Source organism: Macrosteles quadrilineatus, unplaced genomic scaffold (assembly GCF_028750875.1).
Source record: "Macrosteles quadrilineatus isolate MER2022 unplaced genomic scaffold, UCM_ALF_1.0 Scaffold_15__1_contigs__length_3749704, whole genome shotgun sequence".
NCBI classification, from domain to species: Eukaryota; Metazoa; Arthropoda; class Insecta; order Hemiptera; family Cicadellidae; genus Macrosteles; species Macrosteles quadrilineatus.
The window spans coordinates 2687655-2702854 of NW_026542608.1; the positions used below are offsets into that span (position 1 = coordinate 2687655).

Here is a 15200-nt window from a genome sequence, read left to right on the forward strand (position 1 = left end):
ATAGCAATATGGCATTTCCAAAGAGAAAAACATACTGTAAATTGGCTGTTACGTAAATATTGACGTTTACATGCATTGTTAATTAACTTATAAAGGATAATGTGATCTATTTTAAAAGAAATATGACCTTTCTGTCATGACAGTAGTTGCTTAAATAATATTTACTCTTCCAGCCAAAATATCGTGTTACTTACTTTCAATGATGTTACCAACCCAGTGGGCCATGGTCCGTAATATAGGCCACTGCAAATAATGTGTCAAGAAAGGTACCATTTTAGGCAAGGTTTTTGTGTTTGGATGTTATTAGACACGATGAGAGCACACTGAACTTCTTCTGCAGATGAATAGGAGAAATATAAGCCGATTCATAAATTAATGTCACAATGCGAGTTTGAGCATTTTGTAACTATATGAGAAAGTTACATAGTATTTTTTAGACTGCTGCTCAGTGCACGTTAACAAAATGTTTTTTAGAGATAAATTAAATTTTTTTTGTTGCTGAGTAGCGCTAGTAAACATGCACAACGCTTTTTCGTTAGCCTTATAACATTCAAAGGCTCTCTAAGAGTTCAAGAAAATAACATTACAAATACTTCCTTTGGACAGTTCAGTAACTCTCAACAAATGTGTGTTGTTTAAAATACTATTTAAAAATGAAGCTGTTTAATTAAAAAGTATTATCCACATGTCTAAAATGTAAGCAAATCTGTGGAGGTATCTTTTAAAGGCTTCTGGGGCAGAGCCCTAAGGGAATTTACTTCGTTTTTCTTTTGATAACTCATCTACAGACCAAGACATTTCTTTGGACACCTCTACTAAGTTTCTACGCCCAGTCGTTCTCTTAAATTAGTGGAGACAAAGTTTAGAAATTAAATATTTAGATTCCCCCATGTTAATCTTATGGGAGAAAACCCAACTTTGATGGAAGATCCAGCCCGTACTAATAAAGATTTACAAAAAATAAAAAACTTTGCATAACTACAGATCAGGGCCATTCTTTTGACATTTTAATCATCAAAAACGGTCCAAAAATGAGGGAGGAGTTATGTTTAGAAAAATCGGCTTAGCGTATTATATACAGTATATATAGATGGTAATAATGGATGGTAAATTTATTAATAAAAACAGTATGTTTTTGAAAGAGAATTGCCCATAATATCACGTTTCACAAAATAAGGTTGTCCAATTTTCTTTATAAAACTCAAAATGTTCAGGCAGTAAAAAACTTCGCAATTTTATCTAAGCCTATAAATAGGTTTGGAGAGAAAGGGCTAATTGCCTGAGAATGGGTGTGAGAAAGGATATGGTTCTTCTGTGTTCTGTAGTGAATGAAGTGGGATGCCTACATTTTTTAAGGTAAGCCTGCTTATCCTATCCTTTCTCACACCTAAGCCTATAAATAGTAATATAAAAGAACATTTAAACTATATTATTTGAACAGTTTAACCAAACCAAGCCACCTTGAAAAATAGCTGTTAAATATGGGTTTCTTCATTATTTATTACCATTTCGGGGTCACCAACAATGGATGAGGTAATCTTTCAAACAGCTAAATCAATGAATAAATAACTCAAGTCAACCCATCTATTTTTAGTTGAAATTTGTGTTCCAGTGATTGTTTGGTTTTACGCGCCGAATTTACGACATCCCACAAGGATTTGGATTTATTTTGTAATCGAGTAATATGGTTGGTTATAGCTTTTTGTTTAAGATTTCTTAGTTTTAGGTCATAACCTTTTTTTCTAGCAGTCATGATGGATTTATCAGCAATAGACCCTGAGATCTTAAATGCTTTCAGGGAGTTAAGATAGTTCTCTTTTAAGTGACTTGTTTGTTCGTCACGGTATGCGCTAGGTTTTGTTTTTATTCTGGGTGTTGTCCTTTTAATGGGGCATGAGTAGTCCAGGGTCCTCCTGTTATCGTTTCATTGTTTCATAAAAAAGCTTTTAGGCATCATCAGCATCCTGAGCATGTTTTACGTTGTCCCATTGCTCCGCTTCTAAGGTTTGTTTTAGTGTGTTGAGATTCTGAGTGCAAAAGTTTTGTTTTAAGCTTGCCACTGGCTTTGGTGGTTTTTATTGAGGGTGTTAACAGTTCAAGTGTGTCCAGTGTGATCAGATAGGCTAGCTTCGAATACCGTGAAGAGGATGTTTGAGTCTGAGATGTTTGTGCAGATAAAGTCAATGGGAGTGGCACTGGTTTTTGTGATTCTGGTTGCTGGAGGGGAAGTCTTCTGATGTTATGAGTGGATATTTCCTAAATTAAAAGTATATTTCCTGCATTATCTTTAAATCTGTCAATATTTATATCTCCCATTATGACCAATGATTTTAATTGGGTTTGTGTTGCATCTAGAATGTTGCCAATAGTATCTAGGGCAGGTCCTATAGGGGCGTTTGGTGACCGGTAAATACCAAGGAAATTTAGCTGTTTTTTATCAACCTGTATATTAATCATGGCAGCTTCAGTGGTGAGTTCGTTGCAGTACTCAGCTACATCGACAGGGTTAGCAGTTGTTAGTGAGTTCTCTTTTATATAGATGGCAACACCTCCCAATCTATGGTATTCACGGCTGTATTCTGCTATCAGGCTGTATCCTGGGAGTCTTGTGTTGGCCAGGGCTTCAGAGTTTAATCCGTGTTCAGTAAGAATCAATATGGTAGGCAGAATGGTTGATAGTGTGTGGCTTAATCTATCAACTTTATTGATCAACCCCCTTATATTTTGATGCATTAGAGTTATTTTGGAATTTTTTCCGCCAGCTATAATTTTGTTGCCTTTTGAGCAGTTTCTCTCAGTTTGAGCCTGTTCCTTTGTCTTAAGTTTTGTTACAGAAATGGTATGGTTATGAACGTTGTTATTCTGTTGCGGTATAATGTTGATAGAAGTTGGGGGAATTTGGAATATTGAGATTGGGGTTATAGTACAGTAAAAATATGTTTTTACTCAAAAAAAATTAGCACAACCGGGGAATTTGGTACAGATGTTGGGTGTACCTTCCTTTTGAACATACTAAAAGTCCCCTAAAATTGAAGCTGTGCTACGGCCGCCATATTGGAAAATGGCGGCATATTTCTGTATTTTTCGCTATAGTGACTTTATTATTTGAGATACAGGAAAAAGCTAAATATACAAAATGTAGGTCATCTAAAAATACACATTTTTTGTATTTACCATCTTTCTCTAAACCAAAACGGTTTTTGAGTTATTTGTTATTAAGTATATTTAGTTTTTTATATTTATCAAAAATAGGTGAAACACATGGAAATTGGCCGTTACTTTCAAGGATTATGATAATTTATCCTATTTAGTTAAATAGTGTGATACTATAAAATCTAAAAGTTTAAGCTTATTTTATGAGTAAAACAACTCCGCCACAGCAAACCTGCAGACTCAGCCAATTTCCATTTGATTGGATGTTTTATTAAAAAATGTATATAAATAAAATTAGGTTCAACAGGTACCTAGATTTGCTGCTACAGGTAGGTTATTATAGTGTGTGTTTTAAGTAAAATATTAATACCTTACTATAAAATAACTAATTTTCCAAGTTTGATCAAAATATATTTATAAACAAGCAAACTGCAACAGTTAACTAACTCATAAGAATGGCATGTGAGTTTTAAATTTACAATAAACAAATTTGAATATAGAAATTTTGGTTGTGTTTACTAAAAAGATGGCGATTATTTGTCACGATTAGAATATTAACCGAAGGGGTTTTCAAAAGGAGATGGAGCCTGTTATTTAAGTAATATTAATTCGTACCAAGCACCGAAAATATTTTATGCCGTATGGTAATCTACCATATTTTGTAAAGTACGCAATAGTCATATTTTTTATCTTCATTTTTTACCCATTTAATAGTTAGCATTTTAGTATTTTGATGGCACCACCACACTAACTAACTATACTTGACATCCCATTGTACATTTGGAAGGGTGTTTTTCGTGTCTTGTTCATGTTGGTGTTTAAGTATGGTATAGTATAGTTAGTTTTATTTATCAAAAATTGGTGAAACCCATCGCAATCGACGGTTACTTTCAAGGTTTACGACAATTATTCATCCCACTTAGTTGATATCAGAGTGATAGTGGTAGTGCCATCAACATATTAAAATGTTAATTTATTAAATGGGTAAAAATGAGTATAAAATATTAATATGACTATTGCGTAGTTTACAAAATATGGTTGATTTCCTCACTGCATACAATATTTCCGATACTTGGTACGAGTTAATATTACGGTACTTAAATAACTTGCTTCATCTCCTCTTGAAAACCCCTTCGGTTAGTATTCGAATCGTGACGAATAATAGCCATATTTTTAGTAAACAGAACCAAAATTTGTATATTTAAATTTGTAAATTGTAAATCTTAAACTACCATGCTATTCTAATGAATTAGTTAACTGTTGCAGTTTGCTTGTTTATAGATATATTTTGATCAAACTTGGAAAATTAGATATTTTATAGTAAGGTATTGATATTTTACTTAAAACACACACTATAATAACCTACCTGTAGCAGCAAATCTAGGTACCTGTTGAACCTAATTTTATTTATATACATTTTTTAATAAAACATCCAATCAAATGGAAATTTGCTGAGTCTGCAGGTTTGCTGTGGCAGAGTTGTTTTACTTATAAAATAAGCTTAAACTTTTAGATTTTATAGTACCTATCACACTATTTAACTAAATAGGATAAATTATCATAATCCTTGAAAGTAACGGTAAATTTCCATGTGTTTCACCTATCCTACTAATATTATAAATGAGAAAGTTTGCATGTATGTTTGTGACAAGTGAACGCGAAAAATACTGGTTGGATTGGGCTGAAATTTGGCATGATGATAGCTCACATTCCCGATTAACATATAGGCATATTCTTATTTCAAAAATCCTTTCGGGCTCCGCCCCAGTGGCTCTGGAGTTTCCCATGTTAACCTTATGAGAAATGGAACTATTGAATCTTAACAGCTGTTTCAATTAAACAAGTTGGTTCTGTTCTATGATGTTCAATTGCATTAAAGTTACAAGGATTACCAACAGGGTGCAGCACTATTATTTCTTTTACATTTATGACAACAGCTAATTTGCAACCAAAAGGTGAGTGAGCATAGCGAACGAACTTCAACCTGGAGGCGAGTTAGCGTAGCGAACGAGCTAACCCGAAGGCAAGTGAGCGCAGCGAACGAGCTCCAACCTAAAGGTGAGTGAGCGTAGCGAACAAACTTCAACCAGGACGTGATTGAGCCATGCGAACGAGATAATCTTGAAAATTAAGAAGTTAAACGGGGCAAAGCCCGCGGGTTACAGCTAGTTTTTGATAAATATAAAAAACTAAATATACTTAATAACAAATAACTCAAAAACCGTTTTGGTTTAGAGAAAGATGGTGAATACAAAAAATGTGTATTTTTAGATGACCTACATTTTGCATATTTAGCTTTTTCCTGTATCTCAAATAATAAAGTCACTATAGCGAAAAATACAGAAATATGCTGCCATTTTCCAATATGGCGGCCGTAGCACAGCTTCAATTTTAGGGGACTTTTAGTATGTTCAAAAGGAAGGTACACCCAACATCTGTACCAAATTCCCCGGTTGTGCTAATTTTTTTAGGTTTATGGAATTTTTCTCTTATTTTTACTGCACTATTAATCGATTTTCGGCAGATTGGAGTTTCAGAAAATTTGTGTGTTTTGGATGACTGGTGTGTGTTTGTTTCTCCTTCATTTTCGATGTCCTGTTTCTAAAAAAGGGATCATGGCGTCTGACCTACATAGGTTTGTTATTAGAGCGGAACTCATGTTAGAGGGCATGTTTACCTTGATAGTGTCTATAGTATCTATGGAGTCTAAGTCTTTATCCGCAAGATTTTTGTTTCTTTCCAGATTGAGAGTTGGTAGTCTTTGGATTTTCGGTGTAGGTGGCTATGGTTCAGTTCCATCTAGATGCCTATGGATTTCTGGCTGGACTTTTATGATGTTTGGGCTTTGTTCTGGTGAAGACATTAGACTGTTTCTAGATTGCTTGTGTATTTGATGGTATTGGCTGGAGTATGTCTGGTTTGTGTGGTGTATATTCAGGGGAGTGTCACAGTTTTTTGGCAGGGTTTGCCTGCTTCCCTCGGAGTCAAAACTTAAGTCTTAGGTGTTAGGCGTGGTTCTCTCGGGGTCGGAGGATGTGGCAGTTTAGTTGGCTGTTCATTCAGTGTGACGTCTGATTGATGCCGGTTTCTTGGTGTTGAGTGTTCATTAGGAGGGAGGTTGAAGGGTTGTGCTAGGTCCTGTGTTCCATATGACTTTATCATTTTTACCCATTTACTAAGAGTGTCACCTTCTGGGGGGGTGTAGTACTTAAAAACTAAGGTAATGTTCTATTACCCGGTTATAGAGGTACATGGTGTGCCTCGAGATGGCAACCAAGCAGTGTGATATGGAGTCATAGATATTGTCTTTTGTCCTGTTTACTCTTACAACTGTTATGTGGGTTGCTTGCTTCCCTTGAAACTAGTAGATTGTTGAAAAATTAAAGCCTAGGCTGTTCAGTGAGCGTTTCTCAGCCTGTTTGAACACAAGAACTTTAAAGAGGCTTTTGTCAATGTGTAGCTTGTTTATGTCATCGAGGTACGAATCAGTTTCATTTTCTACTGAGTTGCAAGTTGCCATTCATTGTTCGTAGTAAGGCGATAGTAGAGTTGCAACACTGTTTGTACACCTATAAGAAAAGTTTAAGACTGTGGTTGTTTTGGCTATTTTTGTGATGTCATAATGGGTAATTTTTGCAGGTAGTCCTATTAATGAAAGGGATTTGTTGCCTGTCTCCTATCAGCAGTGCTTTTTTTTACTCCAGCAAGAGCACAGTCAAACAGTTCTTCTCCTGCGTGAAGCATGAGTGCTTCGTCTATGATTAGCCTGTTGTACTTTCCACCAGATTTTATGTGGTTTGTTGAGTTTATAATAAAATAATGTATTGTTCTGCATGAGTCTTTCATGTCCTTGTAGCTTGCTGTTTCATCTTTTTGTTTCAAGCGGTTTCTGAAATCGGTTGCTCCTTCTCTTGTTGGAAAGAGAGTCACCCTTTGTATGTGTGTTGATTATAAACGTAGTTTTACCACATCCTGGGACGCCTTGGACAAGTTCAAGTTCCAGATCAATGTTCTTGTTGATATCGAGATTTTTTACACTGTTGTAAAGAATTAGCTGGTTCATCACTTCTGTTTCCTCCGAGACAAGTATAATATTGTTTGCAGGTTTTACTGAAGTTGCAACAGAGTATATTTTGCTGTTGTGCAATAGTTCAATAAAACGAGTTCCGTCAAAACCATAGCTGTAGTGTTTGCCTATATTTATGCTAAACAAGGGTTCTCCTGTGATTAGGTTGATTATGTTGTAGGCTGGCTTTGAGGCTTTCTTTGAGTTTTTCTTTTAGCTCTTGCTGTGTAAGTGACACTTTGTTTAAAGCGTTGTTTCTGTAGAAGTCAGAGAACCTCTTCAATAGGACCCCCTCTGTTTGCTTCCACACCTCTATTTGTTCCACCATCGCAGCTTTGACAGCTATTGCATTTTGGTTTCTTGTGTTTTGGACATTTGAACATTTGGACATTTGGGCTCTGAAGGTTCAGGGGGGCTGAAATCTATGCCTTGCGTTCTCCATATGCTGTACATGCCCGAGCTCTTCTCGCTTGTGACGCGGGATAGATTCAGTTGGTGCTCAAAGCAGCTATCAAGTACATGGTCAATGGCTTTCTTCAGTTTTTTGTTGTTTATGTGGATCCTAAATCTGTGTAGGTATGATATTGCTATTGAATTGAAGGATTGCTTGAAGTATTTCGGTAATGCAGACAGTGTTTGGCTGTATAGGCTGCCACAGTTCATTGATATTCAGGGAGAAGAGCGTTGAGGATTTGATACAGTCATATAAAATTTCTATAGATTTAAATTGTTTTGACCTCCAGTTGTTATGTTGGGTTCTGTAGCAGATAATGATGTATGGCTTTTTCTGTAGAGTTATAGTGACAAGACAATTGAAAGACATTTCATTGGCTGTGACTCTATTTTTTATTTCTGTTAAGGTTTCTGGGGGCAAAATTAGGGAGCATTTAGCCGAGTCATGATCATAAAAACCCATTCCACATGCTCTACTCCAATCTAGAGTTCTAATCTGAGTTTAGTTGTGAGGATACGAGGGGAGTTTGGTCAGGCACAAAGCAGGCAAGATTTAGTTTGCTAATGTTAGTCACATCTTTGGTGTTGAGGAAGGATACACACCCTGTATTTGAGTTCACTGAGGTGTTCCGGATTATCCCTCTAGCTACTGCTCTTGTCTGGCACGTGACCATGTCCTCCGCATCGCTTATCTCTTGTTGCTCAAGAGAGTCGGCTGTAGGGTTGTCCAGGTAGATAACATCAGTACATACTATGTTTATTAAGGTGTTCTTCGGTCACTTGATTGGCATTGTTTGTGTTTGAGACTGTGAAAGTATTTTGGTTGATTAATTTTGAAGGAGGGCTATTGCTTTTTCTGTATTTTTTAAGTTTTTCCCCTCTTTCCTCTTAAAGTCCTTCGATAATTCAGAAATGTTGCCTGCATGGTTGTTTTTACTACCAGTTAGCATCTGTGGTCTGTCCTCGATAGCAGTTATGGAGTTATGCATGTCATGGATTCTGAGTAAGATTGCTGGGGTTGTGTTTGAGATAGGATCATAGGTTTCTACTGATTTGCTTTTAGTTTGAGTATGAGCATCTTTTACTTCCTTGCATTCATTTAGGGCTTGTTCTCTTTCGGCATTCCTTAGCTTCAGTTGTAGTTCTTTTATTTCACTTAGGTATGTTTCTATATTCTGCACTCGCTCTCTATCATGCTCTTCAAAAACGCTTTGTAGGTCCCTTCGACTATTTTTTTTCCTTTTCCAAGGTGTTGTCTAGTTTCATTATTTGTTCTCGTATTTGTTCGATTCTTACCAGATATGAGTGTTCTCTAGTATCCAGATCTTCTATGATGGCTGTGTGTTCCTTCTGTGTTACTTGGAGAATGTTTAGTTTAATAGTTAGTTGGCCATATTGATGTTTTTGCTAGTATGTGATCAGCGATCGCGTAAAACTGATCGGCGATCAAGAGCCACTCTTTTATCCCTGCTGGAAAAAGTGTTTTCTGCCTACATTATCAAATTCCTTGTTTCATTTATATAAAATTCCTGCTAGTATTTATATAAAATTATTATTTTTATATTATCTTTATTATGTCTCGTTCTTGTAACTCTTTTTGCCTCAAGATTTCTCAATATTTCACAATGTACCGTAAAAAATTAGATTTTGAGTCTTGCTCAACTCAACAGCAAAACTATCAATTTGTTCCTCAATTGAATCTGTTTTATCAACATTGCTTTGCCTTTATTTACTCATGTTAAATGTTTTGCTATTTATTCTTGTTTTCTGTTGTTATTTTGTTCTTGTTTTCTTTTGTTATTTTGTTCTTGTTTTCTGTAGTTATTTTGTTCTTTTTTTCTGTTGTTATTTTGGTCTTGTTTTCTGTTGTGATTTTGTTCTTGTTTTCTGTTGTTATTTTGTTCTTGTTTTCTTTTGTTATTTTGTTCTTGTTTTCTGTTGTTATTTTGTTCTTGTTGCTCAGAATCTATTATATTCTTGTAATCTCGCTGTCTCCAGTTTTGTTTTCACTACCTCATAAAGACCGATTTATTTTCTAGGTTATGTTTACTTATTGCTCCCATAACAGCCCGGTATTATGACAGTTTACTGCCACTGCCACCTGGATTTTACTCTAAACTCTCGTTTATAAAACCAGCGTTAGTTTTGACACATTTTTGTTGGTGAAACCAGATTTCCTTAACTGTGGTTTAAATCACCAGTTAGTTTTAACCGAAGATTAACTAAACCATCGTTAGCGGAATTTGGTGAAATCGGGCATAAAAGGACTATTGCAAAACACAAGCTGATAACTCACTAAGGAAAACACTAAAATATTGTTACAAGCTCATAAAAACAACGGCTTGTTGTTGTCTCCAGATAGTTCTGATGATTGTCGAAGAAGCGCAGCACCCCCGAAGCCGAGTGAATCGAAAACAAAATGACTAATCATTATGAAGAGAAACAGGAGGCCACTATGGGGTGGACAGCTGAGCTTAACAGGAATCGCGTGGATGGCCACTAATCGTGGCCGCCCCAAGCTGTGGGGCTACCTTCAGCACTGACAATGTCGCGTATTAATTTTTTCCTTACTGCCTCCCGCAATAAGGAAAATATTTTTTTTTTGGCATTTTTTTACTATTTCTTCAAATTATAGAGCTTTTCTTCCAGGACAGAATGATATATAACACTTTGGTACTAAAAATATTTCACCCGTGTAAAAAAAATCTGGAACAGATGCATAGGCGAGGCCTGACTTCTTTTGAAATGAGGTTTTTGTTTTGAAATATTTGTATATTTTTTAATTAAATATGTAAGTTACCTTGGTGATGGGGGCAGCAATAGCTTTGAAAGAAAGGATGAAAACTGGAAAAAGCTATTGGAGGAAAATATGGGTCTGAAATGTTTAAGGTAGGCAAAATAAAGCATATCACATATTTTCTATACCCCTAGGCCTAAGGCCTAAGTTATACGCCGTTTTCCACAAATCGTTATTTTTGTCATGTTATGTACCTTTTATCAGGAACTACCGTACTGATAGGCCATATAGTTTTTCGAAATAGTTACCTTACGTTAGCATTACAGAGATAGGGATTCCGCCTTCCCTTAAACAAATTGAGAGGGCCACTAAGTGTGGCCTTTTTGATCCATAGGGAAGGGAAAGAAAATGATATGTACGACCAAAAAGGGTTAAACATCTCTTACCAAAAGAAAATCTATGATTTAGACACTGATAGTGATTGAGCAAATTAAAAACAAATAGTTGGCAACTATTCCTTAACATTTATACTAATTATTTATAACTAAACTTGACATTTGTTATTAAAATGATACAATGTGACTGTTCCCATTTAGTGAAAAATTACTTGAAGAGCATTGTCTTACAAAAACATTTTTGATGGTGATGAATCGAATTAGATCCTTTATAATACTTCAAATACAATATAATTAGTCAGAGAAAATTTTTAAATATTATAACAGTTAAATCAATCATTACAAAAAACATGCAAATGATACATACAGACCCCCCCCCCCTTCTGATAATTATTTGAACGACTGACAGAGGGTTAAGGCCTTTTATCTTATCTTACTAATATTATAAATGTGAAAGTTTGTGTGTTTGTTTGTTTGAAGTTCAATCACGCATAAACCACTGGACGGATTGGGCTGAAATTTGGCATGATGAAAGCTCACATTCCCGATTAACATATAAGCATATTCTTATCTCAAAAATCCTTTCGGGCTCCATCCTGTCTTTTCCATCTTCATCTTGGTCTTGAGTCAGTGTGAACTATTAACTGTACAAAAATATATTTCCTACTTCTTAAACAGTAACAAATTTGGCTTATAAAATTTTTACATGATTACAAACAATTTAAATATTGAAGGGGCAAAAAAAAACTGTAGAAAAATAAATTCCGATAAAGTCCGATTTGTACCATTTCTGATTTTTACCTTCCCATAGTTGGTTACTATTACTGTGCTAAATTTTGTGTGGATCACTTCAGCTGTTCAGAAGGAGTAAGTGGAAAATAAAAGCGGGGGATTAATATAAGAGCTTTGCTCGCCCTGATAAAAAAAAGAAAAAAAACTAAGGCTTTTGTCTGGAATAGGAAGCTGTTGTTTAGTCTGTTAACAATAATTCTTATAAATGTAATGATTTTATCAGTGATTAATCAGTTAATCTGATTATCTTGTTTGTTTCCAGCCTGCTGTGTTGTTTGCGGGCGAGCACACCCACAGCAGCTTCTACTCCACTGTACATGGAGCGTACCTCACTGGGCGGACAGCAGCCACCCTCCTGCTCTCACCAGACTCCGCTGAACCCAACGAAATGGTGATAGAGTGTGATCAGACAAACGACCTTAGCTCCTGGATACAGGGCATCTCGCTTGATTAAATGGCATATGTATTTGTAGTCCAGTATTAAACAATAATATTTTATCTAGTCAAAAACACTGGTTGAATCATCAATATAGTTGACTTAATGTAATGAAAATTAATTTGTAACATAGCTCTAAGTTTTTACTAATCATCACTGCTACAAGGCTTGTCCAGAAAGTAAGTACCGTTTCGTTCTACCGCCGGCAGAGCGCTGACAACGATGTTACACGCATGCGCACTAGTCTCCTTGGTTAATTGTTGAACAGCTGACGCAATTACGACCAAATTGTGTCTTGTTTATATTAGTTAGTGTGCACTCAAAATGTTTGAAACAATTTCTGATTCGGTGGACTGTGAAATGGGTTCTGTAATACTATTTTTGAACGCAAGGAACGTGAAGCCTGCTGAAATTCATCGCCGACTTACAGAAGTTTATGGAGAAAAAGTTATCAGTGATGGAATGGTAAGAAAATGGGTTCGACAATTCAATGATGGGCGAACCAATTTTCATGACGGGGCTTGCAGCGGGCGGCCATTTGTTGTGAGTCAGGAATTGGTTGAAAAAGGGAATGTAAACATTCGAGAATAAGAATGCTTTCTGATGAATTCACACAAATTTCAAAATCTCTTTTACATGATATTGTGGTTAATCACTTGAATTATAGCAAGATGTGTTCCCGTTGGGTTCCAAAAATGCTTACGCAAAAGGGTACGAAAAATGTTCCAATGGCGACAAATGGCTAAACAATGGTGGAAACTAGGTAGAAAAATAGTTTAAGATATCCTCTTTCTTGTAGTAATAAATTTTGTAAAAAAAAAATTATCTATATGTTTTTTTCCAAAACGGTACTTACTTTCTGGACAAGCCTCGCATTTTAATTGAAATGACCATAAGATTTTACTGTTTACCATAAATATATAAGTATTTGAAACTTCAAAACATTATTAGTGATTTTTACTATCTTCCCCCTATATGGAGAAATGATTTTTTTCAAAATTTTTGAGTTAGAGTTTTGGGTGGAAATATCCGTTTTGGGTCCCCCCTTAACCCGAAAAAATAGTTTTCCAAATTATGTGTCTGTTTGTATACAGGCGTGTGAGCGTCCATGTGTACAGACTACACCGATTTTGATGAGATTTAGTAGGCCTATGTGGGTGATATTCCATGGTATCTAAAGGTTGTTTTTTAAAATGGTTTTCAAAATTTTGATTTTAATGGTGATTTTTTTATAAAACCCCATAAAATAACAGAAAAAATTTTAAGAATAAATTACTTACGTCAAATAGCTCAATACTGGATGGTAAATTTTCAGTCAGAACATGTTTCGACACATTGTGTCATCATCATCATCATCATGAATTTAAAGAAAAAATGGATAAAAAAACACTAAAAACAATGTTGATTACTAATTTTAGTAAGTTATGGTCCTTTAAACTACAAAATTGAAGTAGCCCAAATCCTGTAAAAATTAGGTTTCAAAAGTTGTTGTAATTTTTGTGATTTTAACGATCAAAGATAATAATTATTCACACCGCTTACCCGTTATAAGGGTTGTTGATAAGAAGTATGTGTCAGTTGCTGATACCGTTTGTTTTCAATAAGATCAAAAAATAGAATAAGCTTTTTAATATGCCATTTTAAAGTTAGACATATCTGTTATGATTTTTTCATTAGAGAATTTGAAACTTCCTATTCTGCTTCTTATCTTCCAGTTTAGTTGAGAGCAGTTTTTTTTACTTACATGGTATTCTAGCTTAAAAGGCGATTCTAGACTTATAGTGAAGTTTCCATGTTGAACGCACAACTTTTTAAACAAAATTTGGTGATTGTGTACTATTATTCTATTTTAATATTACTTTTAATGTTTTTACCTCGTTAATTTTTTATAGAAATCTCTTCAAAACCCCCCAGTACAAAGTAATAGTTTCTATTTTTTTGGTGGGTTTTTTTCCTGAAAGGTACAACAATTGTTTTCCTAAGTAAGACCATACTTTTTTGCTTGGGTCGTCGTAAACATCAAATCATATTAAAAGATCATTTTCATTGCTCCCTCTAGAGGAAATAAATATATTTGCGGCTCAAATGATCAGCAAAAGTGAACAGTCATTAAGATTAGGTTTTTCTAAGGGTTCTGCTGTTTAAGATTAGTACCACTTAACTACCATTAATTTTCTGTATGACCTTTTGAATATGTAAAGCAATACTTATTTTATTGTTATTTTTAGACAAAAATAAATTTTACTACCCAATTGTTGTCAATGAGAGGTATTTTTTCAGACACCAATGTCCATAGAATGTTAATCTCTGTGAATTATCTTAAGTGTTTTGGACTACACAGTTGTGTGTTATATTGGTATGAAAGAAGTTTTAACCATATTTAATATTTAAAATTCATTTTCATAGCCCCAGGATTGCGTTTATATGAAAAATAATGGCTAAACCTACCTCACCAGACAATGATTGTTACTAGTTACTACATGTCTAGGATTGTCTGACGAGGTACGTTTAGCCATTATTTGTCATATTTAATAATCACTCAAGTATTAACAATGCCACAAACTGGTGATGAAATGGATCACAATATTACTTGAATATATCATAGAAGCCTTGCTGATAGGTGGGTCAGAAAAACTACTTCTATAAACTACTATATTTATATAAACTACTTCTAGTTAGTTCATTATTGGTGAAGGTACCAAGTTGAAGTTCGTAAACTAGCCAAGTGTAATCACAGTTAGAATTAGTCTTCATAGTGTTGGAGGAATTAATACTAGTGGAAGTTGTAGTTGCATCAAAAGTGATGATCAAAAAAGATCAATTAGACAACAAAACGAGAAACCAAAAAAAGGAAAGAGTATGACACAACAAATACATTACTAAAGATAGCAGACCCTTCAGATCCAGCTTGTATAAATATGTTGAGAACTACAGGTGAACAGGAAAATGACACAGCAACAACCTTTGACTATTGATAGAAATCAGTTTCCAAAAATTAGTGATACAACACACCAGCCACTTGGCTACTATACTCGACAACTAGCGCACTCACCAGTTAGTAGCTTGTATCTTACTGTGTACTTGACCCTCAAGAGGAGGCAGCTGAGAGTGACACAAGTCCTTCTTGAATTATTCTCCAAGTGGAGGTGTTTAGGGAAAACTAAGTTA

General features: G+C 35.0%; 1 protein-coding gene across 2 annotated transcripts in view; it reads left to right on the plus strand.

The window, feature by feature from the left end:
• The window catches only part of LOC129005096 (peroxisomal N(1)-acetyl-spermine/spermidine oxidase-like), a 108992-nt gene extending 94283 nt beyond the window's left edge, over positions 1 to 14709 (plus strand). The window contains exon 6 of one of the 2 annotated variants that reach the window (XM_054433891.1): positions 11859 to 14709. In XM_054433891.1, coding sequence (XP_054289866.1) covers positions 11859 to 12050 — 192 coding nt within the window. In that variant the 3' untranslated portion in view covers positions 12051 to 14709. The remainder of the gene's footprint in view (positions 1 to 11858) is intronic. The other variant, XM_054433890.1, reaches the window with a different exon arrangement.
• The last annotated feature ends 491 nt before the right edge of the window (positions 14710 to 15200 follow it).